The 26,554-nt window shown below is 47.4% G+C and overlaps 2 protein-coding genes and 3 non-coding genes across 11 annotated transcripts in view; 4 read left to right on the top strand and 1 right to left on the bottom strand.

The window, feature by feature from the left end:
- The window catches only part of ARMH1 (armadillo like helical domain containing 1), a 17,148-nt gene extending 5,874 nt beyond the window's left edge, over positions 1 to 11,274 (top strand). For 3 of the 7 annotated variants that reach the window (XM_072866646.1, XM_072866648.1, XM_072866649.1), the window contains 7 exons: positions 109 to 193; positions 2,758 to 2,880; positions 3,415 to 3,487; positions 4,457 to 4,586; positions 5,447 to 5,524; positions 6,314 to 6,419; positions 6,625 to 7,004. In XM_072866646.1, the coding sequence (XP_072722747.1) occupies positions 109 to 193; positions 2,758 to 2,880; positions 3,415 to 3,487; positions 4,457 to 4,586; positions 5,447 to 5,524; positions 6,314 to 6,419; positions 6,625 to 6,647 (618 nt within the window). In that variant the 3' untranslated portion in view covers positions 6,648 to 7,004. Of the gene's footprint in view, positions 1 to 108; positions 194 to 2,757; positions 2,881 to 3,414; positions 3,488 to 4,456; positions 4,587 to 5,446; positions 5,525 to 6,313; positions 6,420 to 6,624; positions 7,005 to 10,490 lie in introns of those variants that run through there. The other 4 variants (XM_072866647.1, XM_072866651.1, XM_072866650.1 and 1 more) reach the window with 4 other exon arrangements.
- Positions 675 to 789, top strand: LOC140655106 (U5 spliceosomal RNA). Its single transcript, XR_012043682.1, has one exon. It is a non-coding gene; the product is annotated as a U5 spliceosomal RNA (small nuclear RNA).
- Positions 1,816 to 1,930, top strand: LOC140655103 (U5 spliceosomal RNA). Its single transcript, XR_012043679.1, has one exon. It is a non-coding gene; the product is annotated as a U5 spliceosomal RNA (small nuclear RNA).
- On the top strand, positions 2,438 to 2,552 carry LOC140655105 (U5 spliceosomal RNA). The gene has a single exon (XR_012043681.1). It is a non-coding gene; the product is annotated as a U5 spliceosomal RNA (small nuclear RNA).
- KIF2C (kinesin family member 2C) lies at positions 7,292 to 26,554 on the bottom strand. The gene is made up of 21 exons (XM_072866644.1): positions 26,278 to 26,554; positions 26,064 to 26,158; positions 24,037 to 24,141; positions 23,762 to 23,810; positions 20,983 to 21,102; positions 20,220 to 20,330; positions 19,714 to 19,814; positions 19,361 to 19,456; positions 18,138 to 18,192; positions 17,887 to 18,049; positions 17,496 to 17,586; positions 15,836 to 15,899; positions 14,581 to 14,672; positions 14,208 to 14,350; positions 12,521 to 12,725; positions 11,966 to 12,076; positions 11,404 to 11,471; positions 9,767 to 9,869; positions 9,573 to 9,689; positions 9,076 to 9,202; positions 7,292 to 7,800 (listed from the first exon to the last, which is right to left on the bottom strand). The coding sequence occupies exons 1-21, from the start codon at positions 26,339 to 26,341 to the stop codon at positions 7,724 to 7,726; spliced, it is 2,157 nt and encodes a 718-aa protein (XP_072722745.1). The 5' UTR covers positions 26,342 to 26,554; the 3' UTR covers positions 7,292 to 7,723.

Genomic DNA, 26,554 nt, shown 5'->3' with positions numbered 1-26,554 from the left:
AGTCCCCTTGGTGTTGGGGGCTGCACTGGGCACTGCCTGTGCCTGGAAGAAGACAGCCTGGAGCACTGCGTGAAGACTGTCCCTGTCACTCTGCCCTTTTACCCCTAGGACACGGTGGGAGAGGCACCCTCCGTCCTCGTGAAGCCCGTGCTGGGCGTGCTGTGCTCGGTGCACCTGGAGGTCCAGTATGAAGGTAGGACCCGTCTTGCAACCCCGGGCAGTGGCCGAGGGGGTCTGGGGGAGGCCGTGGCTGGGTATGGCCGTCTCCAAGCCTGGGGAAGTGTGGCGGGGGTGTGGGGATGGGCGGTGGGGACGGAGAGCAGCGAGGAGAGGCCTCGGCCCGTGCGCCTCCGGGGCTCCCGGACCCGCGGCAGGGACAGACGGACGCAGCTCGGCGCCGCGGGCCGTGGGCGCCTCATTAGCATGCTTCTTATTAAGCATTCGTCTTATTTGCATACCCAGGATGCATCGCGAGCGGCAGCGCGGTCCCGGTAGCGCTGTCCGTCGCCGCAGCTCCCGCGGAACCGCCCGGGTCCGGGCGCGGGGCCGTGCCGGTGTGCACTACCGGGGGACCGGGCGGGAGCAGCGGGGGATCGGGCGGGAGCGGCCGGGGATCACCGTGTCCCTTGAAGCGACAGCCGGGGATGGGTGCATGTGCGGGGAGAGTAGGACTCATACTCTGGTTTCTCTTCAGATCGTATAAATCTTTCGCCTTTTACTAAAGATTTCCGTGGAGAGGAACAGGCACGAGTGTCGAGGAATTTTTTGAGGCTCCATTTCGGTGGAGCTGCCCCTTTTCTGGTCGAAAACAGCTGAGTTCGTGGGGGTGGGGGGAAAAGGAGGGCTGGGGGAGCGCAGGTCTCCTCCGCGGCTGGCCCAGCTGCGCACGGTGGAGCGGGGGCCGGCCCGGCTGTCCGCAGCGCCGATTCCGCTGCTGGGGCGTCCCGCACCGTCCCCACCGCCGCCGGGGGCCGCCGCCTCATTACCCTTGTCTGGTCAAAAGACGAGCGAGCGATCGGGCGGGGGCTCGGGCGGCTCCTTCTCCCGGCCCGGGCGATGCAGCGGGGCCGCTGCCTGCCGGCGGTTCGGGCTCCGGGAGAAGCGGGTAGCTGGGGACCTGCCCCGGGAGCGGCGAGCCCGGCACCGCAGCGCTGTCCCGGACGCTCCAGCCCCGCTCGGGCCGCCGCTCTGGCGCTCTTGGCGCCGCGGGGCTCCTGGGCGGGCCCAGTGGTTACAGCCCGGGATTCAGCGCCGTACGCAGGCCCAGCCGCCTCCCGCCTCGCCGCCTCGCTCCGGCCCGTGGCGGCGGAAGCGGCTGTGGGGTCGCATGGCGGCCCCTCCCGGAGCCGATCTTCCGCCTCTGCGCGGCGCTGCCCGCGGGGACGATGCGACCCAACGCGGGCGCTGCGGGGTCTTTGCCCGCTTCCGCTCGCTGTCCCCGGCTGCACCGCGCCGCCGCCGCTACTGCCATTCGCTCCGACCCGGCCCTCCCGTCCCCGAGCGGGCGCCGCCCAGCGCTGCCTCCCCGCTTGCCGCGGCGGCCGGGGCGGGGCGGGCCGCCTCATTAGCATGTCCCTCATCAGCATGGCTTCGTTAGCATACCCAGGGTACAGTGCGGGGCAGCGCCGGGCAGGCCCCGCTGGACACCGCCGCCCCGAGCCGGCGTGGCCGGTGGGCTCAGGCCGAGCCGGGGTTGTCGATAGCCGGGGCGAGCCGGTGTCGGGTCGGGTGGGGCGGCCGTGCTCGGAGTGAGGGTCTCCGTATGCTATGGGGCGGCAGCCGCGGGTGGGTATGTCTGCGGGGGAAACACTGGGCATACTCTGGTTTCTCTTCAGATCGTATAAATCTTTCGCCTTTTACTAAAGATTTCCGTGGAGAGGAACAGGCACGAGTGTCGAGAAATTTTTTGAGGCTCCATTTCGGTGGAGCTGCCCCTTTTCTGGTCAAAAACAGAGCTGTTGTTTTGTTCTCGGTGGGGGGGAGGAGCGCAGCGTTCGCGACCTGGCGCTGCAGCGATGGCGGAGGGAGACACGATCGTTGTTGGTTGGGCGGGAGGGAGAAGGGATCTGCTCCGGGAGCGGGAGCGGCGGGGGCAGCGCTGCCGCCGCTGCTCGGCCCCTCCGCGCCGCCCCCGCCCGCCCGCCTCACGGCCAGGAGCGGCCGCCTCATTAGCATGTATTCATTACCATTCGGCTGCTTTGCATACCCAGGGTGCACCGCGGCAGCGCGGCTCTCCTCCGCTCGCCGTCCCCCGCTGTCCGCCGCCGCGGCCGCTCCTGGCGGCCGGTCCGAGCTGTTCGGGTCTGCGCGGCCTGTGCGCCCGCGGCGGGGCCGGGCCGGGGGCCGCGGTGCCGGGAGCGGGCGGGCGGGAGTCCGTCGCCCTGAGTTTCGGAGCGTGGGGCAGGCGGGCGGTGCGGGAGAGGTGGGGGAAGGGGTCATACTCTGGTTTCTCTTCAGATCGCATAAATCTTTCGCCTTTTACTAAAGATTTCCGTGGAGAGGAACAGGCACGAGTGTCGAGAAATTTTTTGAGGCTCCATTTCGGTGGAGCTGCCCTTTCTTTGGTTAAAAAGAGAATGATCTGTGTATTCGCTGTGGTGGTCGTTAGTTCTGCAGCGGTGGGACATGGGGGTGGTTGCTGCTGCGTCCTGTCTGCCGAGCCCTCACCACGATAAGCGCGCCCAATTCCCTGCCTCTCTCCACAAACGCATCCAGAATGCGAGTCCCTGTGCTGACAGGGGCTCCCCTCTCCTCCAGCCATCCAGCTGCTGAAGGCCCTCATGGCCCGCGAGGTCCGGCCAGCCCTGCTGAAGGGCCTGGTTGCATTACTGACGCCAGCCAGGAAGAAAGCATTTACCTTCTGGGACGAGACCGCCAAAGGTAAAAGAGCTGACCAAGGCCTCCGAGTACACAGCAGGCCATAGCCTGCCAGGGTGAGCAGGGGGGTGTTTCTCCCAAGGTCCCTCATCTCCATCTGCAGGGGTCAGCCATCACCCTGACTTACAGGGGAGGAGGTGCAGGTGGCTGCTCCTTCAGGTGAGGGGCACAGCAGCAAGGGCTGCCCTGGTCGAGGCAGTGCTTGCCTGCAGCACTAATGCTAGCGTGCAGGCCTCCGGAGACCCGCTGAGGTCTGCTGGGCAAGGATAATGAACAATTCCAGCCCCAGGTGTTTCCTCGCCTGACTCAGCAGAGCAGGCTGCAGTGGCCCAGGCTCTCTGAGCTGTGGGCATCATGCACACAGATCCTTGCAGGGTACTACTTATGATGCATAGCCACAGGGTTTCCCTAAGGTGTATTTCCTGAAAAACTACATCCTCCTTTCATGCTAGCAGTGTAACTCCACCTCCCTTCCCTTCTAACATCTCAGAAGTGTTTCAAAGCATCGTTCTCACCTTCCTAATGTTCCTCACGCAGATCCAACCGCACTTTGCCTGAGGGAGCCCGTGCTGGTGTATATTCAGCAGGCAGCTGCCGCAAAAGTCACTGGGTAAGAAACTCTGGAGCAAAACCCACAGGAGCACGAAGAGGACCTTAGAGACGTGGTTTCCTTTGGGTAGGAAAGGACTGAGCCATGTTCCTCCCAGGGAGCATTCACCTTTAGCACTGCTCTCTGGTTGCGTACCCCAGCTCTGCCGAGTCTCCAGTACTCAGCTGTTTGGAGATGGGGTGTGTTCAGGAAGGGGGCAGAGCCGCTGCCTGCAGATAACAGTGCTCAGAACCTCCCTGCTACTGACACTGGAGCTGTCTTTAAGTTTTATTTATAGGGCGATGTGGCATCCCATCTGCTCCAGCCCTGTGTGCTGTCACAGTGTCCCCTTTATGGCTGGGCCTGGAAGCAATGTGTGTGTCTTGCCACAGTGCAGGGCTGAAGGATGCTGTATTGCTCATGGCCACTATATTCTCCACATAGCTGGGAGCCACAGCGAGCAGTGAAACACCCTTATTTAACATCAGCTGCCCAATGGAAGAATCTAGTGCCTATGATTGACTGCAGAATCCTTAAGGAAATTCAGCCATTTGTGCTAAAAAATTGGTTAATTCAGTATGAATTTCCTGCAGTGTCCACAAGATAGTGCTATCAGAACACTTTTCCTGCAAAACAGATGACAGAAAACCCTTGGTGGGTAGGGAGACATGCTGGAGTGTCTTCCACGGATGCTCACAGAAGTAATGTTGGTGGGGTTTGAGTCCTGGGTTCTTTATGGTCACACAAGAAACTTGCTAGACTTTAATACACACCAGGAAGCTCCTGCTAATCATTAAACAATTTGTTCTCAGCAAGCCCACACATTAAACGATTCCTAATCCATGCACCCAAACATTTCTTGTTTATTTTGCGACTCTCTTGTCTGTTGGTGCCTCTAGGGCAGGGTAGGAACACATAATTTTCTATTGGGGTCGCACCAGACTCAACTTGTTGTGTGCTTCTTCCCCCATATGGCCTGTCTCATTGCAGCATATTAGCCAAGGAGTCAGCAGAAGTGGCTGAAGAGCTGATCCAGCTGAAAGCGGTACATGGCCTGATGGTTGCTGTGGGCAACCTGGATCATGTGGCCAGCCAGAGACATGCCAGCATCTCCCTGGAGGTGAGCATGGTGGTACATGGCAGCGGACATCGTAGCATGGGGTCTGCTCCCAGAGCACCTGAGCAGAAAGGCTCCCTACACTATGGGGTTTTTTTCCTAAGCATAGCAGACACTGGCTTATTCACAAAGGCAGGAGTGACACTTCCTCCAGGAAAGAGCTGTATTTCCCCTCCTGTCTGCCTCCCTCCTGCCACCCACCACACACAGAGTGCTGGGAAGCCAATGTTGGTCCTCACACCTCTGTTCTACCCGCAGGCTTGCTGTGGGTAGCAAGCACAGACAGAGCTAAGGGGCTAACGAAGGCAATTTGCCTGGAGCAAGACACTAGCACAGAATTATAAACAAGCTATTTTTTTCCTGCTGATGCTGGGTAAAGAATTTTGGCCTGCCTCAGCACAGCTCTGCCTGTGTAACAGCCACAGGGAAGGACCATGCTGTCAGTAGGGGGAAGAGCTGAATGAGTGATGGCTGAGAACCAGGCTGCTCAGGGTGAAACAGGGCTTACAAACCTACCTGGTAATGCAGAGGGTCAGGACACCCTTCCTCTGAGCAGGCACTGACAGCACAGCAGGGTGAACTCCCTGGCAACTACTGCACCCTTCCTCCTCTTGTCAATGAAGGTGGGAACTGGCACTGGGGGAGGGTAGGGGGTAACACGGTGAGGCTTGAGCAGGGACCCACAAGTTCATCTTGGTGTGTTCATGAAATGCCATCAGTAGCACTGGCACTAAAGGAGGTGGGTCAGGGACTCACTGGTGTGTGGCAGGTTATCATCTGGAGCCACATCATCCGTGCAGCTCTATCCTCTACACACACTCACATCCCTTCTCCCTACGCACTAACTCTCTGTTCTGTTGCAGTATTTTGTCCGCACATTTCCCTTTGTGGAGGAGTGTGTAAAGAAGGCACTAGGACACACACTGTTCCAGCACTTTATGGTAAACATGCCTCCCTTATGGGGTTTATTAGTGGCCCTAGGACCTTGGGCTGTTTTGCAGGGACATAGGGACTGGATTTCTTTTCACAAGAAATCCAGTCTTGCATGAGAGTCCAGAAATAAACCAAGCCACCCTTGCAGAAGCATTCACCTTCAGTCTCAGTGTTCAGGAAGATAATTGCCCTGACTCAGCCCCAAGACAGATCAAGGAGGGATCTCAGACTATCGCTACTTCTGTGACAGTGGGAACTTTATGTCAGAAGTGTGAGCTGAAGGGCTGCTGAGGCAAGAGGTGATTTGAGCTCCTCCAAATCAGGTCCCTCCTGACTCTAGTTCCTGCAGTGGATATACAGATTAGTAAGCAATGTTAGGTCCAGGGAGGGAAGGTGGAACAAACAAGGGGCAACATCTTGTTCCTTGCACCCGGGCCCATCCTTACTCACCCCAAGACACCATGGGGCAAGGCTGGATAACCCAAGTGTAGTAACACCTGAAGTGGAACAGGACTGCCTTGCTTTAGTCCCATCTCAGTAGGCATAACAGCCCTTTTACTCTGGATGTGCCATCTTAATACGATGCAGGTAGAGCCCAGGTACAAGTCAGCTTTGACAGTTCAGAGGCCCTTAGAGTGCTGAGCCCCACACTGCTTCCAGTACCTAAACTGTTGATCACAAAGTGCCCCAGCTGTGGGGAAGGAGCATGTGTGGGTTGAAGTATCCCTCCTCTAGCTGCCTGTCACTGCTGCTTGCCCACATCCCATTAAGATCCTAACTTTTGCTGCCTTTTCCAGGACAGTCCTGAGACCTGGTACACAAAAATGGATCTAGTCCAGGCGGAAAAGCTGGCCTCCAATATAGTAGACATCCCCAGAGACATCGCAAGGATGCAGTCCACAGGTGCATGCAGAGCTGGGGACACAGACACTTAAAGTTACACCCTTCACTTTCAGGGGGAGAAGGCAGCTAAGGAAGCAGGAGACCAGGGTGGGGGTCTAGGGAAACAAGGAGCAACAGTAGAAGGATCCCTTTGTAATCTGATGTTTGTATAGCTGCATCCTGTGTTGCTGGACCCAGAGCTCACAGGGCTGTTTTGTCCTTTCAGAGACAAACCCTGGAGTGAGCTGAACAAACAGGAAACAGAAGGCAGCAGCACATGCCTCCCATCTGTCCTCCCCCACCCTGCCCCTCTGCCTGCTCCTTCCCAGAGGACAAGTTGTGTGGGGCCACCCAGACCCAGGTTGCACACAAGGGCCACGGCAGCACCTTCCTGCACCTGAGCTAGTGGCTAGCTTTGCACTTCTGTCCTCAAATACAGATTTTGGTGGGCTACTGAACATATGTATTTTATGTGGCATGTTAGCCATGGAAAATATATGTGAAAAAAGTGAAGTAACATCCTGGGGCTATCTTCAAAGCCTAAGTAAACTCCAGTGGTACAAGGGAGTCTCACAGGACCCTTCCTACTTACCTGATGTCATAAGAGCTGAGCCACTCACTACATGCTGAGCTTTGCTCAGGTGCAGGACAGGTACCTTCTAAACCAGCTTCCCCCTTGCTAGGCAAGTTCTACCCAGCAGGATCTCAAAATTAAGAGATAAAATTTGAGTTATTTTAATGTAAACATTACAAGTGTAAATACTTTAAAGAGAAACTTCATCCAAGAAATGAGCCTATCTCTACAACACCAGCCAGTCTTTAGGGGCTGTTAGACTTTACTAAAATCAGCAATAAATATTTCATAAGATAGAAGATAATTAAATTCAGGAACATTTATTTATCAAACTTCTTAAAATACTGATTTTTTACAATTACATATAGTCCATTTTCTTTCTAGAAAAGCCAGATTTGCAACAGTTTTGCAATGTTTCAAGCACATCTAGAAAGGTTATATGTACACTAGAAAACTATACATGTGTATCTAGTTCTATTAGAGGAGACCATTGTCACTAGCAAAGGGCCAGATGCTAGCATCTAGCAGACTGTCAGGCCCCCCTCCCCAAGCCTTGCAGGGGGTGTGTTTCTAGCACTCCGCTGAGTACCCTCATACCAGGCCATGAAGAGAGAGGCTGCCATGTTCACTGCCCTCAGGCACGCGTGACCTGCCGACACTCTACCACATTTAAAGTAGGAGTTACACAAACAATCGACAAATGTGCAAGACATACAGCAGACTGTTTGTGAACCAGGTTTTGCTGTATTTACTAAGGCCTCTGCCGGCTCATCTGCTTGCTGGCTTGCTCCTCCAGTTGCATGGCAGCCCCCAGGGCATCCAACGTTTCTGTAAAGGAAGACAGTGACAAGGTGACTGACCTGGAAGCTGAACTCCCCAGCCCAGCTATCCCCCTCAGCAGAGCTCTGCAAGGGCCACAGAGAGAAGTAAACTGGGCAAGAACTGCTCAGCCAACAAAATCCTGCCTGGTCCCATAAAGCTCTTCAGCTGTACTTGTTCATTTCCACTCATCAGTTTCAAGCCTGCAGTTTGCAGTTCAAACTAGATGCCACTAATCCAGCCATCCCAGAGGGCCAGATTTCCCTGGCCTATAAGGCAGAGAGGGTAGCAAGGCATTTACTCTTGCTATCTTGTCACCACCCCTCCATGGTGCATGGAGGGATACAGCTCTCAGGCTGCATTTGAGATGGGAGGACAGCCAGGGCTGTTTAAGAAGAATCACTACTTGAGGTTAACAGTTCACTTCAATGCTGCAATTTTCAGCTCATTAAAATAAAAAGCCCGCACAGCCCTGTTTTTGAGGCAAGGACTATGCCAGCTGTAATGGCTCAAGTAGCAATCAAAGCCCAAGTTATTTCAACAGTGGCAGAAGAGTAGCAGTTACCAGTGTAGCTTTCCCTCTCCTAGTCAGGCAGCCTTTGTACCTGGCACTGTTACCATGTGTCAGCCAGGCTCCTAGATCTGCCTTGCTGCCTCTCTACCTCCACTTCAGCCAGCATGGTCCAAACAAAGTCAGGCAGCACTCAGGGAACAGACAGCTGACATCTTCCTGCACAGAGCTGGGAAGTCTCCAAACGGGGTCAGAACTGAACAGTTGGAGGGATTTTGTTGTACATTAACCAATGCCCTATACTACGGCAAAGGCATGCCAAACAGGTGCTGGCAAACATGGCATCTCAGTATATGCCTGGCAGACACTTGCTATAAGTGGATGGGTATTAAAGCCCAATATCCATGAAAACAGGAGTGGAAACAGCTAGGACCTATTTCTCAAAGTCTGTTTTTTGGCCAAGGCAAAAGGTAAACTATATAACCAACTAGCCAAACAGACTTCAGCTCATCTGCTCTTCATGGATATTGCATTCTGCTCAAGGGAAAGCAGTTTTATATAGCAGTGCAAAGCACGTGGAAGTTACTAGCCAAAATTTTACTTTGGAAAGTGCATTTCAGATCTGTCCCTATGATCACCTAGGAAAGTGATCTGAACTGTATGCTATGCAGAAGGACTGGGTGCTCAAACCCCCACAGGTATGCTGATGTTACTTTCAGATCTTTGAAAAAAAGATTTGTGACAGTGCTAGTCAGAGACAGGCACTAACACACCTCTGACACTGAGGAAGTTTCTTGAGCTCTCCTCTACAAAGTGCTTAGCTCTGCTCACAAAGGTCTCGAGATCATAGTCTGGTTGCTCCGTGATTCCCAAGAGGTAGTCCAGTTCAGTCATCATTCCCTATATTTACAAGGATAACAGTGATGAGAAATTTACTTTCTGGAAATTCAATTAGTTTCTTCAAATCTGGCACACCAATCAACAGAGCCAAGCTTCTACAGACCGGTACCAGTCAGTGCTCATTAGCAGCAAGTAGAGGTTGCTAGTTGGAGGGGAAGGGGGACTAGCTAGCCACAAGCACTGAAATGCCCCAGTTTAACCACCTAGGCAGGAAACCACAGGCAAAAGTTGGCAGTGGGGAAAATATAATGCCACTGACAGCATCTTGCAGTACAGCCCACAGCCTATCCAGCAGCACTTGGCTCAGACAAGGCAAGGTGCTATCAACATGTAGAAGGCAGCCTGGGCTGGGCTTGCCTCTTCCACATACCTGTCTCAGTTCTCTAAGCTGTTCTACAACCTTCTCCTCCCGTTCACTAATTTGAGTCATAGCCTCACGAAAGTTGAACATATGGGGAGAGATATCTTCCTCCTCATCCTTGGAGAGCTGCAAGAAACAGCCCAAGTGAGAACAGCAAGTTGTTCCCAGCTTTGAGAACTGTTCAGCCCACTTCACACACATACATTGTGACCTGAGCCTTCTCCACTGGTCTCTGTTTCCTCATTCTCAGTCTCCATCTGATTCTGTATTTCACCACCTCCGTTATGAGGGCTGAGCTCTTTCACTCTGCAACAAGAAGATTTGTCACTCACACTCTTCCAGCAGTTTCTGGGCTACAGCATCACAAAACAGCTACTGCAGTCAGTGCTCAGCAAGAAACATTGGGCTGCACTTAAAGTTGCACATTACCACCCCCAGAACAAGCTTACATGGGCAGAAACCCCAGAGGGCTGTGGGAGGGAAAGCTGAGAGATGTTTGTCTCCATACCCAATCTAGGACCTCTCCTGGAGAACAATGTCCAAGTACACAAAGCTAATTGCCAGCAGCACCTCTCACAGAAGCTGTCTTCCACATGTCAGCTTGGTCTGTCATGACCAACTAAGAACTTAGTATGGAAAGAAAAGGAATAAGGTTGATTTTTCCCAGAGACCCTCTGTGCCAGAATAAGGATAAAAGCCATGGCTGATGACATGGTACTAGAGGTAGATGTCAGATACCAGCTGGGCATTTCATTCCAGTTACTAGCATCAGCTTCATATTTCCAGTGAGTTTCAGCCTAATATCCCCTTTCTTATAGCTTGAACTTACCTTGTCCACTGGCTAAAAAAAACAATGGGCCCAACTCAAGACTAGAATCTTACTGAAACACACCATGTCAGATGTTGCATTTTGCCCTGTACTTTCAGGTGAGCAGGAATGACTGTCCACCAGAAGAAAAAAATGCAACTTCAATCCAGAACCAAATCTAGGAATCAGGAACACTGTGAATCTTGACAGAATGCTTATGACAAGAATTACCATACATCCGTTCAGAAGTGGATGCTTTCCAGGAAGGAACCAGCAGCCTTTTGTGAACTAAATGAAGGAAAGCTACCAAGCCTGAAATGTGCAAGTGTCATCTTGTTAACACATGACAAAAGTCACTTTTGTCACCTCACCGGAGAGGTGTAGAGGCATGTAAAGAAACCAGGAGGCACTCACTGCTCTGTCACAGGGATTCTGGGTATCAGCAAGACCCCCAGAGAAACCTGGGGCTCAGTCTCTGCAAGTCTACCTTGCCCTGCACATACCAAAGGTCAACCATGGGGCACTCAAAACACACACTCCCACCATCTGCTTCAAGGCATTTGAGTTCTCCAGGTCCTTCAGATTTTGCCCCAAGTCTCCAAGGTGAAATATCCTATTAGATCATATCAAAGTCCATCAAGAACACCAAGTGTTTTGTGTCATCCATAGGGCCATGTCAGGGACACAATCTTAGCACACCACTTGGGACCTACAGTACTGCAAAAAGTAAAGGGCACAGAGGTAACCATTCAGGACAGAATAAACTCCCTACAAGAAACAGGGCAGTCTGAAGTCTAGCATGAGACTCCTCTGAGGAAAGGAGACATTAGTTACAGTTTAATACAATCATTATTATGTCTCACAGAGAGAACACCCAGGTTAGTTTAAGACAGCTCTAAGATAATTTGCTCCTGACAAATGACCTCCAAATTGCCATTACAGGCAACGACTAGAGAACTTTTGGTCAGAATAAAAGCAGCCCAAACACCTTCTGCAACAAAAGTAGAATCCCCAGGTCAGAAAGGCCATTACCTGTCAGCGTATCTCAGTGTGTTTAAGGTGTACTCACACGAACTCATGCCTGGAGAAATCATTGCTATCTGCAAACAGAACAAAATACCTCAATGGCTCCCACATCTGACTTTTGCTCATGTTAAGGGTCCTACAGATCTCACGAGGCAGCTGGCACATGGTCAGAGTTGAGACATTGTCAAGTCCATTTTTCTTTATAACTTCTGTAGGACATGCCAGTGGCCCTGTATCCAGCTTTCCACTGGCTTTGCGTACACCCACTGTGCCGCACCCTCCACAGGAAGCAAAGCCCTTTGAGAGCACACCAGGCTCTACTGTAGATTCACTGTATGAAAGTGACTTCTGCAGCCCTGCTTCTACTGGGGCTGGGCAAAGCTCACCAGTTTTTGATCTCTCAGTCACCACGGGTGAGTGGAGGAGGAAAACTGTATGACTTTTTTTGCAGAGAACTAAAGATTTCTGACTTCAAAGTCCCCTCACTCTAGAAGAAGAGCATGCAGCTATTTGGTCAAATTGCAGAACCCATAAGCAGCGTGTATGTTTGTGCCATGTGCATACTCACCATACAGGTCCTTGAGTTTGTTCCTATGAAAGAGTCTCTTAGCACCTGGGTCAGCTTGCTTTCCCGGAAAGGGGTATGAGATTTGTTCTGCCCTAAAGCTCGGATACATTCCTAAGAAAAGACAAGTCTTGTGAATGCAATATCTGCATCTCTTCTCAAACAGCTCTGCAAACTATCAACCACCAATTGCTGGTAAACCCAACAGGCTGGAGAATGGTCATCTCTATTGCTCTGTAAGTACTTCATAGCCTTTTAAATACACTCCAGGTATTTGACTGTCACAGAACAGCTGGTATATCCATCATATACAAAAAAAGCAGCTTGAACGAAGCTTGAAATAGCTGTACCAGTGCCTGGCCTGAGAAGACGGCACTGCTTTCCTGGAAACATTCTAAATGGAAGCGTACACCATTTTCAGGGTTGTTAACACAGTAAACTAGGATCTTTTTGGCTGTTCTTTTCCCTTGCACTGGAAAGAAACAGAACAGATAACCCCAGAGTTGAACAGAATCCATGTGTTGATTAGCACTATTTGCTCCTGGAGCTATAGCTCACCTTTAAAGCCAGCAGGCTCTTATTGATTTCTGCACCTTCCATTCGTGTCTGCCGATCAGCACTAGATGTGTCTGCACCCCTCTCATTTCCTGCCAGATCCACCAAGGAAAATTTGCCAAGCAATTTCCCTCTTCGGCGTAGTATGATTTGGAAGCAGGCGTGTGACCGTGAAGAGCTAGCATTTGCAAAAGTCTGCCCAGATGTCCTACAACAAAGACCAAAACAAGTGTTAGAACTGTGTCACAGAAGACATGACAGGTCCCAACAGCACTAGACAAGACCTGCAGCCATTCAGTTGGTTAACCTCCCCAGTTTTATCCCACACATTAATACCTCAAGTTTGCATGAATTATGGAATTACCTCTGATATAAGAGCACAGGACTGCTGTGAGAAATATGAACCTGCACCCCAGCTGTAGAGATTTAAGGCTATTTAATCTGCCTAGCTCAACTCATCCAGCCTACACTGGAATGCCTTTCTGACTGGTAAGGCCTTACATGCATTTGGAGCTGGAAGACATACCTTCAGCACTGCATGTCCTTGCCTCAGAGCAGGCTGCATGTTATTCTCCTAATGCATCTGCTGTTACACAGTAAGCTCAGCCAAGCTCCCCACTAAACAGCATTAGCTATGCTAGCACATTACAATTATGGTAAATCCCCTTCTCCAGCCAAGCTAGCGTGGCACTTTTCCTCTGCTGTGCAACTGCACCTGCCCCACCACTGCAAGACAGACTGGAGTCTTATAAGTTACCATAAACCCCCTGTGACCTTCACTATCATGTATTCCCTGAAAGGCTGGCATGTTCACTGTCCCACCTGCATCCCTACTGCTGGGGGAAAGGGAGGAAGGTTGTCCTAAACCGAGGCAGGAGTCTGGAATTTTAAACAGTTCTTGGCTGAATTGTCAGCCAAAAAAGTATGCACAGGAGAGTGCTGAATGAGCTTTCAGGATGTGCATATCTGCACATGCAGTGTAATACAGAAGCCAAGGAGTTCTCATTTGCCTAGTAATGTTTCCACAGCAGTTGCAACTCAACTGAGACAGATAAGATTTAGTAATACAGATTTTAGCTCCTGATTAAAGACACCAGCACAACACTAGAGCTGCCCCAACCACAGCCTTCCTACCAGGATGATGAGCCAAGCCTATGGCTGTCCCTTGGCACCTGCTCTCAAGGATTCTTTAGACAAGATCCCTGAATGACATTCAGCATTTTTGTTGCCATTGGAATAGCTCATCTGGCCTGTAGTTAAGCCAAAGCATTTTTGCAACTGTAGGGTGATGCCAGCTGCTCTTCCTTGATCTTACAAGCCCACAGGGAGCTACTTGTGCTCCTGTAAACTAGCTGATACTTCTAGAAAGCAGCTAGACTGCTCAATTTAGCTGTGGCACCAGGGCAGCCATCTCCTCATGGGAACAGTTTCTCTCTTCTTGGAGTTACATGAGGACATATGAACCATGAACCCCGACCTTCTCTATGGAAGGCAGGCTAAACCCCATCCCTGCTAGCCCTTTATTCTGTAACCATCACCTTGTATTCATGTAGAGGTACTGCTCAGTGCCTGCCTATTACTGGGAACAAGCAGCTCCTGTTTAAGTCCCACTAGCTACAGACATATATTTTTTGTAGACATGGAGATACAACAGGACATGATTCTTCTTATTGGTTTTAAGGCACCAAACCTGCAGGCACTGCCCATCTCAATCATTCTGATGACATCCTCAGCACAGCCAACTTGTCTCTCTTGGAGACCAACGACCTGAACCTGCTGCTTGCCATCCTCCAGGACTCGAAGCTTTGCCTTCTTATTCAAGAGGTCAAACACCTATATTCAGGCAACAAGATTAAGGCAAATCTGAACAAAGTCTCCTTGTAAGTATTTTGCATTGTCTTTATAGAAAGCTATATAGAAACAGCACCTTTAACATAGCCTTCCAATTCAATTCCAAACACACCAAGAATAGACTATATAGAACTATACAAACTAGTAAGTTTCACTCAGCTACTTATGAAACATTCAGCCAAAGAAGTAAAGATTTAAAAAAAAAGTCTTACCTTTCCATTGTATATTTCAAAGAAAGTCACATAGACTTCCAGGTTCTGACTCCTGTACCTGGGCTGGTTTAGAAGGAGGAAGACATCTTGTGCTAGTGAGGAAAGGCAGGAGTTTAGTTAACTAGTTTAAAATATATTCTAGTTGCTGCTTGACCTACTTTCAAATATTGCACAGCCATAAGGCAGGGTCTAGCAGCTGAATGACAGTCATCCTAAACAAAGGCTAGTGGAACAATTAGTGCTGTGCTACCATCTGGAGAGCAGTTTCAGCAGCATCCTCATCCAGGGACTGAAAACACAGGGGGAAACACGGAAGTTTCTACTGCTGTTGTCACCCGCAGACAGCAATCCTTACTGATCTGGGGGAACACTGGGATCTGCTATTGTTTTGGACAGGTCTGAAAAAGTCATGTATTTGTTTCAAGCTTTTCTTGCTGAAAGCCTAGAAAATATGCATCCCTGAGCATCTGCATTGCTGCTATTTGGAGACAATATACCAGATTAGTTGACCCTTTGGCTGGATCCAGTGCAGCTTCTCACAAATAGGCTTCAGACTTTGAAACTGAGCTGAAAAGCAAAGACTTGCCTTCGGGGCCAGTCGTAACTAATTTTCAGAGACTAGCAAATGGTTGCTCTTGTTTCAACTGCCTTGCTACACAGACTAGTTTCACAATATGCCTTTCTAAAGGGACAGTAGAAGAGGTCAGGCAGGGTTCATGGTGCTTTCTAGGCATTATATCAAGGAGGGGCTTCTAAGTATCTGTTTTCTGAAATAATTTTGTATGTGCTAGGTTTTTTGCATCTAATTATTACAAGAAACATAACACATACATTCATATGCTTTCTGTATAACAAGCTTTATATCAGAAATGGGTAGGGTTGTGTTGCATTCAAGTGAGGTATTTCCAAACACCATCCTTAGTCTGAGACAAAAAGCAAAGCAGAAGAATCAAAATTAAATGGTTCAGCCCAGCAAATGCCAAACTAGGAAATATGTCATCTTCTTTGCCTCAAAAACAAATATCTTCTGGTGAGTTAAGTGTGGATCTAGAAACTTACAGACTGGATGGAAAATATTTTGTGAAACAAAAAAGCAATAAACTGCAATAAACACCACTACTTACTACTGAAAACACAAATACTTTATATATCTTTTACTGGAAACATTTTAAATAACCATACAAAACCAGATCTTACGTATTTAAGAAAAACAAACACTAATTTGATTTTCATATCTAAAGAAGAATCAACTTACATGCAAAAGCATATATGCCCTTTGAGGCATTCTGTGCTTTCCCAGAGAAGTCTCCACCCATAGTCTGTGAAGAGAAAAGGCCAGAGGTAAGGTGTGGTACAAACAAGTCAGGCTACCTGATTTTAGTCCCAAGAACATACTAGGAAGTTACCATATATGTATGCTCTGACAGCAAGATGATTTGAACACAGTGCAATTCAGGATAAAATTAGTTTGCTGCTTCCCTATCAGTTCAGAAAGATCTGGACTATGCAAAGCAACAGCTGAATGCCCGTAAGGCTCTGCAGTGCAGAGTCCAAGCAGTTGTTCCTTCAAGGGGGGAAATGCATGGCCTTGACAGTGCAACCAAATAGCCTCTGGTAAGAAGAAACAAAGCCTCATTTTTTAGGACATAGTTTGAGTAACATTTTCACTGCTACTTGCAAATGCTCACATGTATGAGATCAAAACACAAACCTAGAGCAGACAGTACCTTTAACTCCTTTGACCAAGGTACCTTTAATCCCAACAACATTTTCAGTTGGTGCTATGCTGGTGACTTGCTCTACCACTTTTATATGAAAGAGTCAATTATTTAAAACACAACTCAATCCCATGACACATTCTCAATCTACGAGTTTAATATGCAGCACTCCAGTCTCAAGGTACTGCTATTGTCCTTGCACTGGTTCTGCACCCTGGGATCAGGAAGGGAAAATAACTTCATTGCTTATGATTTTAGTGCCTCACAGTTGTATTCCTGTAACGATGCTCAGATGAGCAGGTTTGTCTGCCCATTCCAGTGCAATGGAGGCAGCTTATGTCCAAACTTCTATAAACTTCCAAATTTCCTTCTGGATTACTGGAGGAGATCTACAGCTCACTAATAGCACTAATAATAGGAGATCCTAGCCTAAAACTCTAACACTGGAATGACAGCAACTGTGATTACTCAAACTGGCAGGCTAGCCTAGTCCAGTCCAGATCACTGCTTTGAGGTAAAGGCTGCTTGCAGAACAAGACAGCAGATTTGAATCCACTATCATGCTGTGAGGGAAGAGTTTCCTACTTTCCTTCCCTATAGTTTCTGGAAGACATGTTAAAAAGACACCACAGTTGTTGAAAGTTTAGAGCAGATCACCTTTGAGGCAGAAAACACAATTTCAAGTCTCCTGAAACTGCAACTGGTAGACTGGAAGGAGTGGTTAAAAAGTGAACACACTAATTTGCCCACTTCACAAACAATACCAGAGCACTTAAATGTTTATGTGCAACAAGAGTCTTAACTTCTATAATCACTAAAGTCTTTGGAATGCCTCCAAGCTGAAAACACAGCTTTTGTCTCAGATTTAGGCTAATAGTCCCACTTTGCAGGTTGGAGATAGGCAGCAACAGCCATTTGAGGCAAGGAATAGCCATGACTAACACTAGCATGTCAGGACAGTCTTTAAAAAGCCAGCTATGGGGTGATTTTAGTATGATTTTCCTCACAACCTCAAAGGAAAGCCACTAATGCATAAAACTACAGAAAAAGAGGATTAACAACTGACAAAGTATTAGCTTTAAGAGAATAAAACCAAGATACAAACTTGTTATACAATCCTACTAATTATCAACATCAAGGAGCTTTAAAATACTTTAGATAAAGCTAGAGAATTTGAGACCTTGGAGAAAAACTTACATGTGTCTTGCCACTGCCTGTCTGGCCATATGCAAAGCATGTCGCCTTCCCACCCTCAAAGATGGTCTCTACAAGAGGCCTAGCAGTGAACCTGGATATTCAGAAGGTAAAAGACAGTTAAGGCAAACATTTCACACCCTGCTTCATCAGTTTTCCTAAAAAAAAACAAACAACAAAAAACCCCCAAAAACCCCCACAAATAAAAGCAAATCCTTAGGAAATCAGCAAGGCCATGCCAAAAATAAGCATTAGACTTTTCAGTCCTTTGGTTTCCTCCAAAAAGGATTTTAATATTTGTTTCAGGTAGCAGTTTCTTTAAGCTGGAACGCCATCTAGCCATAGCTCTGTGCTTTTATCCTGAAAGTTGTTCCCAGTGAGAAGAAAGCATTACCTGTATACCATTTCATTAGAAGAGGATTCATCAAATGAAAAGTCAAATCTAAATGCTTGGGTTTCAAGGTATTTTGTTAGGTCCACTTTCTGCTTTGGTTCATGCACCAGCAGGACACACTTGCTCGGAACAGTAATCACATCACATTCCTTTTTTAGAAGTTCTGTTGATAGAAAAGACCCTCAGTTTCAATAAGAATAAGCAATGTCAAACTGCTCCAAGACAGAGCTGCTTTTTGTCAGTACACTCACCTTGTTTATTGAGAGGGCGCTTCCTCACACAGACACAAATCCTATGTTCTTCTATCTAAAAGAAAAGAAAACAAGTAATAATTTCCCAATTACACCCACACCAACTTAGTATTACAGAGAGAAAGATCCAATGCTCCCTCACACCTGCTTTTCTATATGCTGATCAGAGTTGCCTCTGCTACTTATCAGACCCACTCACGCAGGGATGTAAGTCTTTTCAGTGCAAAAGAAACACTACAAAATTGGCCTTTACGTAGCATGCTACAACATACCAGGTGGAAATGCTGCTATGCTATAGAAAGTGCCCCAAATATTCTGTCTCAGAATCAGTAAAACGTTTAGTCCTTAGCCAGCTTTCCAGCAAAATCTGTGATATCAGTACTGCAACTACAGTCAAATTCAGGCAAATTATTATTTTAATTTACCCCAGAGGTATTTTTTGACCTGTAGTTCTTTACCGATGCAGTAAGTTTAGCTATTTGTGCAGCACAGCTACACACCAGTTGAGTTTGGGGAAAGTGCATATTCCATTGGGTGAGGCAGAAAGCAGAAGACTAAACTCTCTTCTGTCATGCAGCGATATGTACACAAACAGCTGGTTCTCAGCCCTGTAGGATGCAGGCACACAAACCACCTAGGTGTTCCAAGCTAGTCCACACCTACTTTTTTGTTTTAACTTAAATGCTGCCATTTTTCCCTGACCATAACAAGGCTTTTGCTAGACAAGGACTACTTGTTCTCAGGTATTAAACAATACTACCTCCATAATTGCTGAAGATATCAACCAAGCCTGGCTTTTCTAGTTTTTGACCTCTACTTTTGCTCCTCCACTTTTTGGCCTAGTTTAAAATTACTTAATATGTAATTTACATACGATAACACTTTCTGTTATAGGACAATAGTCTGTTTTAAATTATACCTATACCTACAACAAGCTCAGCTACTATGTAATAGGCTGATGTTACCACACAAATCATTGCATGATAATTGTCAAAGTGCAAGCTCTTCACTAGTGACATATGCAGAGTAATGCAAGGCAGCTTAGCCCTGAACAGGGGAGGTAAGTAGCCTTACATATACCACCAGGTGCCTCAAGATCACAATATGCTCAGAGGATTTCCAAGGTGCAGTGATGCACTAAATTGCTCGTATGCTAAAATCTTCAGTACAAAATAAAGAAGTCTGTCTACAGGCTGCAGTTAGTAGCCTCAGTATTTACTTACTGGGTCAGTTATAGATATTGGCTGGCAGTCTAAAGTTGCTCTGAATTCCTTGATCATCCGTGCAAACTCCCAGTTTGGACAGCTGCTGTCAAATTCCTGCATGGAAAAACCATGGATGTGAAGGTAATTAACCTGTTACAGCAAAAAAGCCCCAGAGCATACTAAACAATCAGCTGCACACAATTAGAAATATTTCACTTAAAGGCCACAAGATTCAGAACTTTCCGAAACTAAGATCTATCCATCCTTATGTACAGCTTCATAAGAACAAAGCCTGTCCAAAATGTTTTAGTTTCAACTATTGTGATGCACTACAGAATTTCCCCTTACTGGTGTATTGTAGAGTACTCCACCTGTGCACGTTTTATCCTGATTTCACTAATTTGAGCTCTCTTTTCTTCTCTCTTGTTTTTCATTTTCTCCATCTCTTTCACAATGTTAGATCTTCTCCGAACTAGATAAAATAAAAACATTTCCTTGGATTAAATTTTCCTACTAGGTTTTAAGCACAATACAAATATTTCAACTTTTCCAGATTGCTGACAGACTAATTTGTACAGGAAACAATCATCTTCAGAAGGATGGTCATTAATTTTGCAGCACTTCCTTCCCAAACCAGACCTACCTACCACAGAAACTGCCTAGCAAGCTTCACTACCACTCTAAAGTAAAGGCAGCATTTCTGAGGAGATACCACTATAACAGAATTATACATTTATAATAAAAAATACTCAAGATATTCAGCCTTACTGCCAAAGCCACCTTCTCAAAGCTTTAGTCTTTGGGAGTATACAAAGCAGTAATGACGGTGATGCATTGCTGACTGGCAAGTCAGTTCTTACCCACTGCTCCCTGGTACCTGGGCTGACTGAAGAGCTCATTCTAGCAGCAGGCAGGTGATCCTCTGTATTTCCATTTGTCAGTGGGGCTTCTGGAGCACGGCTCAGCCTGCTAGTCCTGGTTCGGCCAGCTGCAGAAAGAAGCCAGACCAAAACCAATTAGATCCCAAAGATCAAGAATAATTTTGTCATTTGTAAAGCATAACAAACCACAGGTATTCCTCAACTCTGATTCTTGATCAGGAGAGAGAACTAGCTAAAACCTGTGGTAAGTGTGCAGATAGTTTTTTAAATCCTTTACCAGTCACCAACTTTTATTCAAAGCTACAAATCAAGGCCACACCAACCAGAGAAGAATTTAGTATCAAGCCTCTTATTTCAATGTCTTTGCAGAACTTTATACACAAGGTATGCCCTCAACTATTCCTAGGGTAGGTCTGGTAAAGATAAATAACTACAATTTCATAATGCAAGTAGGCTCAAGTTCTTGCTTTACTCAACAGGTAGAGGTAAAACTACTACCAGTATAGTTACAGGGCATATTGTCAGCAGTATTAAGGCACTTCTCTTCCCGCTCTAGCCCTGTGAACACCACTTCATGCCGTTAAGCAGATGCCACATCCACCCACATGCTCAACTGCAGTGGCAGACCTCTAGGTCTCTGGTTTTATATATGAAGGGGTAGAAGTTGATCCTCCCCCTGGGATTTGCAGTTTACCCACTTAAATGCTTACAAAGCATCTTGCTTCATATAAGAATTCACTGGGTTCTTTCTCCACTCACCAGGAACTGATGAATTGTTTCTGGTTTGTGTAGAAGTGCAGGGATCCACCCCCATCATATTTTCCTGGAGGCTGCACTGAGATTCTGTGATAACAGACATCCTGGAACGGCCAGCAACAGCTTCGGAAACACAAATTCAAGGTTAGCATCACACCTCAGACACTTGCAAGTAAATCAAGTGCTCACAAAATGCAGAACAGTGGGGAACAAGGTGTGCTTAAAAGGGCCATTTCCAGATCTCTGATGCATTAGCAAAGTGCAGGACAAAGCAATGTAGGTGGGTGAAAAGTGATCATGAAATACACCACTACAGAAAAGCAAACAGTTCATTCCAGATTTGCAGTTCCAGTGAATTTCTTTCAGATACCACTAAGGATTCACCAATATGGCAGTTCCAGAACCTTAATACCGAGGAAGGAGGAAGTTGCAAGTCAGGGAACTGGGAAATCCTCTGCAGCTTCACAATTGCAGGGCTGTGTGAATTAGCTGTTTGATAGCGACAGTAGTACTGCAGTCTGGCAACTGGTCACGGGCAGCATCACGCCCACCATCACAGCACCCATGCAGAGTGTGCATGGTGCGCAGCAGAGCAGGAGCTTGACAACACTAGGTTCAGCTAAAAGACTCTACATAATCACAACAGTAAATCTTTGGAAAGGGTCCTTTTGTAGACAGTCTCCATCGTCACATGCCAAGGTATTATCTCATTTCACTGAGACCAAGTCCCTCGCAAAACTGTCTGAGGAAGGGATTGCAACATACACCTCAATAGATCTGTAAAGAAAGCAAGTCTGATATGAAAAAATAAAAGTGTGATATGAAACCTAGAAGTGCCTTCACCTCTAGCAATCACAATAATTTATCCAGAATTAATCACCGATTTCAAAGGACACCAGATCTGTTTCAGACCAAGGGTAAATTTCAATTCTGGATCAAATTCCTTAGAACCATAGCCATGAAATTCAATGCTCATATCCATTAACTCTTTACCTAGAATCTTCTTCTCAGGTGCAGAGACATTAGGTGTCACTGTTGCAACTTTAAGAACAAAAAGCATCAATTTCATTATACTCAAAACTGGCATTTTATTCCATTTGCTTTTTCACACACGCCTAGACCTGATCTCATCACAAACTGAGCACCACTTTTTCTGTAAATGATAGTGCTCCTGGACAGGCATACCAACTGGAGGATTTGCTGCATCTAAATGGGTTTGATTTAAGTGATTCTTGTACATAAGGATATTCAGCATCCTCCAAAATTCTTATTGATTCAGAGGACTGAGGCAATATCTGTTTCTTAATTCATGCTGAAAGCACCGCTTCTGCTTCTCTCACTTCCCTGAATGAGGTGGAGACAGACAGCTCCTGATCTTCTTTAATTTGTTTAGTCCAAGAACCAAAACCTGAAGCCAGTGTTAGCTTTCTAATTGGTGCAGTGCAGCATTTGCAACAGGACAGATATTCACTCACACTCACGGGGTTTAGCTAGCTATAATGACAGATAATAGTATTTGAGGAACACTGAAAACACTGCTTCTCTTGTACTCTGAGCAGGTCTTCAGGGACAAGATTGTGCCAGTAAGAAAGGCAACAGATATTTCAGATTTGCAATTAGATTCTGTACTTCAGGAAAGCTGTGACCTCTGTGAGGACATCTTTCCATCAATCAGTGACTAGATTAAGACACCTTTATTTTTCCAGCTGGCTATCCAGGTCCATTAACTGACCGGTCTAGAGACAATCACAACTTTACCACATCATTTTGCTTGCCAGTTAACAAAATTTGTGGAGAGTTCTCTGGATTTGAGGAAGATGGGGATGCTCTAGTGCAAAACAACTTTTGACACATTAAGCTGCTTTGACTACTCCTGCCTCTCTGATACAAGGGGATTTGCACTGTTGTCTTCTGATACTAGCTTCCCTGTCTTGCATCACATACAACAACAGGCCCAGCTGTTCTGTTTACAGCTCAATTGCATGGAAAAGCACAAGTCCTGGCTAACCACGCACTTTAAGAGAATCATTAAATTAGCAACCTCAGCATCACGCAAGTGTATTACAAATAGACCCGTAATGCTGCCACTTGCAATTCAAAAAGCCAAAAGTGTCAACTATAAGCTAAAAGAAGGCAGAAAACATGGGTGTTTTCTAACTCCTGACACCTCAAGAAAAACAATTCCTTAGCAATCCCACACTCTGACATCTCCATCTTCTCTTCTGGCTTTGCTCAAAACCTTGTACTGACATACAATCACTGAGCTATGGCACACCAGCTGGCACTTTGGCTGCCTGATCTGAAATGTCTCCAAGGATAAAGCTCCAGTTATTGTCTAGAGGGACTGTTTGAAGAGGAGACGTCTATTTGTCAACGCTATTTCTTTCTTGCCCTTTCCACTCTTGTTTTGACACTTTTAATCTTAATAACAGCCACTTACCTTTTGTTGTTTGTGGCATTTGCAAAACTCCATATGAAACTTTAAGACTCACGGCAACAGTAACTGCCTGGTGACATTTAAAGCAGTATCAAGGAATAACTACAGCAATGCTGCAGAAAAGGGCAACACATCAACAAACCCCAGCTCACAGGAACAGGACAGCAATCTGTTAGCAAAGTTTCTGCACTCAGGAGTCCAAAGTGTTGGTATGAACCAGTATGGTCTTTATTAGCATTGCCTGAATAAGCAGTCTTATGATGCACTCAGCTAGAATATTATGACTGCAATGGAAGACCACCACTGTTTCACAGGGATATAGCAGAGAAAATAAAATTTTCTCACCTTCCCGTGGAGCAGGAATTTTTGAAAGGGTTGTTCTACGCTTTGGTTTCTGAAAAACAATGACTGCTGTAAGTAATTGGAATAAGCTGCAAACACCTAGCACAGCACTTTGAGACAATGTTGATACAAGGATTTCTGACCAAAGTCTAACTATGAGACAGAAAAGACAAGTTAGAGACATCAAACTTTAAGAATGAGGGTATTATTTATAACAAGACCTATGCTGCTGACACTTTAATACCTTAGGAAAGACTAAATCACTTTAAAGCACTTACCTGTACAGTTACATTTTCTTGCAAAGGAACATTCTCTTTCACATCTGCAGCAGATAGTTCTTCTGATAACTCAGGATTTATTGTTATCACATCATCAATTTCAATCTACAAGAGCAAAGGCAGGATTTTAGAGAGCGGAATATTGCTGCTACCACTTACGGCTTTTTTTTTAAACCTTGAGTTTCAGTACAGGCAAACAAACCTCACCCACTGCCTGCCAAATGTTAAGTTAAAATTGCCTGGAAGGGCAAGACAGCAGTTCATATTCCCTTTGTGTAGTCTTGTACGTCCAAATATGCTAGAAGAAATGTGCTAGTTAAGCCATTTACCCTCATCTGCCAAACACCATGCGGCTCTGCAGGTGCCATAGAGCACTTCTGAAGAGATGGGCAAAGCACATTTGGCATCAACTGCTTTAATCTCTTACTGCTAATCTTAGTAAATCTCAGCCACTCTGTGACTTCTGTGCTCGGAGAGCATTAAGTGCTTTCTGTGTGATTGCACTTACTGAAATAAACTTCATAGAGCTGCTTAGACTTTGGGAAATGAAGGCTTCAGCATTTAATCCACAAGTCAATTCACCTGCATTTTCACTTGCTATTGCAAGCAATTTCACCTAGGGCCAGCTACCACCTCCTGCCTGACCCTCCAGTGAAGTCATAATCCTGCCTTCACCGCATTCTGCGGCACCCTGGCACAGGCAGCTGCAGGGCAGGGGGAGCGACAGGGGCAGGCAGCCAAGGGCAGGCTCGAGCACAAAAGACAGCAACTCTCTCAGTTCAGTTTTTCAAACCTAACCCTGCAGAAGAGGTTGAAAGCACGTGTACACAAAAACTCCGGTATCACAGCAGCTTGCACTGGAATTCACCTAACAAAGCAACACAGGCACCACTCCTGGAAGTTCTTGAGTTTGCAATTAACTTTTAAATTACTTAAATAAAAGAAGAGTCCATAAAAAGAGCAAAAACAAGTAGGTCAACCTCTGTAAAACGTGGAGATACCACATTCTAACGTGAGAAGTAATCTATAAAATTTGATTTATATGGAATCTTTAAGTATCTAATCAGAAAGTGAATTAGCTCAGAAACACACATATGTGGACTATATAATATATATTAACAGTGTATAAGAAAATTTGCTGGTTTTTGAATTATCTTCCTAGAGTTTTAGTATCATAAGACAAACACACAATTTTGCCAACGATTATACCTGAATTTGCAAGTTCTGCATATTTGAACGCAGCATGCACACAAACAGTATAAGATCCAATTTCAAAGAACCAGCCAATAACAACTTTAAAGATTTTAACCAAACTCTGGAGTATAGGTTTCCAGAGAAACAGAGAGGACAAGCATGTTTGCTCAGTTACCAAAAGAGATTTGTTAAGTGTCGGGATTTCAGCCACACCAACCTCAAGTGCCCAGGCTGCTTTCCCCCCGCCCTGCAATCTCACACAGTATTTATTTTATACCAGCATAGAGATACAGGAAATCAAACTCAGCCCTCTTCACATGGCACCTTGTTAGTGGCACATTAAGTCTTAAGGAAAGCCTGAAGGCCGTTGTTAAAGACATGAAAAGCCAACAGACAGCGCCCAGAGCTGGGAAAATGGGGACTTTGGGGCATTCAAAATCAGCAGCCAACAGCATAAGCGAGAGGCCCAGCATCCCCTTGTTCGCTCTGAAAGGTTCAGAGCCCTGTTTTGGTACTGCTCTGCTGCAGCCACAGTATTATTAACTTTCGCGTCTTACCTCCGCACATCTATTTCATTGCTTTAATTACGCATAACGATAAAATAAGCACGGAACTGAATCAGCTGCAAGAGCGTGGAAAAAGCGTTACTCACCCAGAGCACACCCAGCGGGGCAGAGGAGCCAGCTGCGGCGGGGGCACGTTACAAGCCCCCGGCTTCCAGCGGCGCACACCCCGCCGGCACTTCACCCAAAGCCTGCCTGCCCTCGGGGGGAGCAGCCCGCCTTCGCCGCGGCCTGGGAGAGCGCTAGAGCCACCCGGGGAAGGTCACTCACCTCCTTGCCCTTGACGGCGCCGCCCTCGAACCACTCCACGGACACGGAGGACCGCCCCACGTTCACCGTCTTCACCGTCGCCTTGTGGATCAAGCCTGGAAGAGGCCGGCATTGAGCCCCAGCCCAGCCGCCGCATGCTGCTGGGACCCCCACGGCACCGCCCCGCCGCTGCCGAGACCCCCGCAGCCGTCCCGCTCCCCTCCCCTCCCCTCACCGTTGCTCCGCTGGATGTTAATGACGCGGCCGGGGCAGACGTGGCGGCAGAGGCGGGAGTCCATGGCGCGGGCACGAGGAGAGCGGCAGCTCCTCAGCAGCGGCGTCACCTCCCGTCCCGGCAGCGAAACTCAGGCCCTGCCAACCGTCGCCGATTTAAACCCCGCGCGCCGGCGTGCCGCGAGGCCTACCGGGAAGCACCGGCGGGAGGACTACACCTCCCAGCATGCTCTGCGCGCAAGGCCGCCTACAGCTCCCGGCGTGCGTCGGAGCGCGGC

The sequence above is a fragment of the Ciconia boyciana genome, chromosome 7 (genome assembly GCF_034638445.1).
Source record: "Ciconia boyciana chromosome 7, ASM3463844v1, whole genome shotgun sequence".
In the NCBI taxonomy this organism is placed as follows: Eukaryota; Metazoa; Chordata; class Aves; order Ciconiiformes; family Ciconiidae; genus Ciconia; species Ciconia boyciana.
The sequence above is the reverse complement of the archived record's forward strand: the minus strand, read 5'-3'. Positions and strand labels throughout refer to the sequence as shown.

Coding starts and splice junctions, on each gene's coding strand:
- KIF2C (XM_072866644.1), bottom strand. CDS start 26,341: ATGGACTCCCGCCTCTGCCGCCACGTCTGCCCCGGCCGCGTCATTAAC. Junction 21,103..23,761: donor AATTCCTGCTCCACGGGAAG/GTGAGAAAATTT, acceptor GTGTTTCCGAAG/CTGTTGCTGGCCGTTCCAGG. Junction 11,472..11,965: donor CAAACTCAAGGACCTGTATG/GTGAGTATGCAC, acceptor TTCTGTTTGCAG/ATAGCAATGATTTCTCCAGG.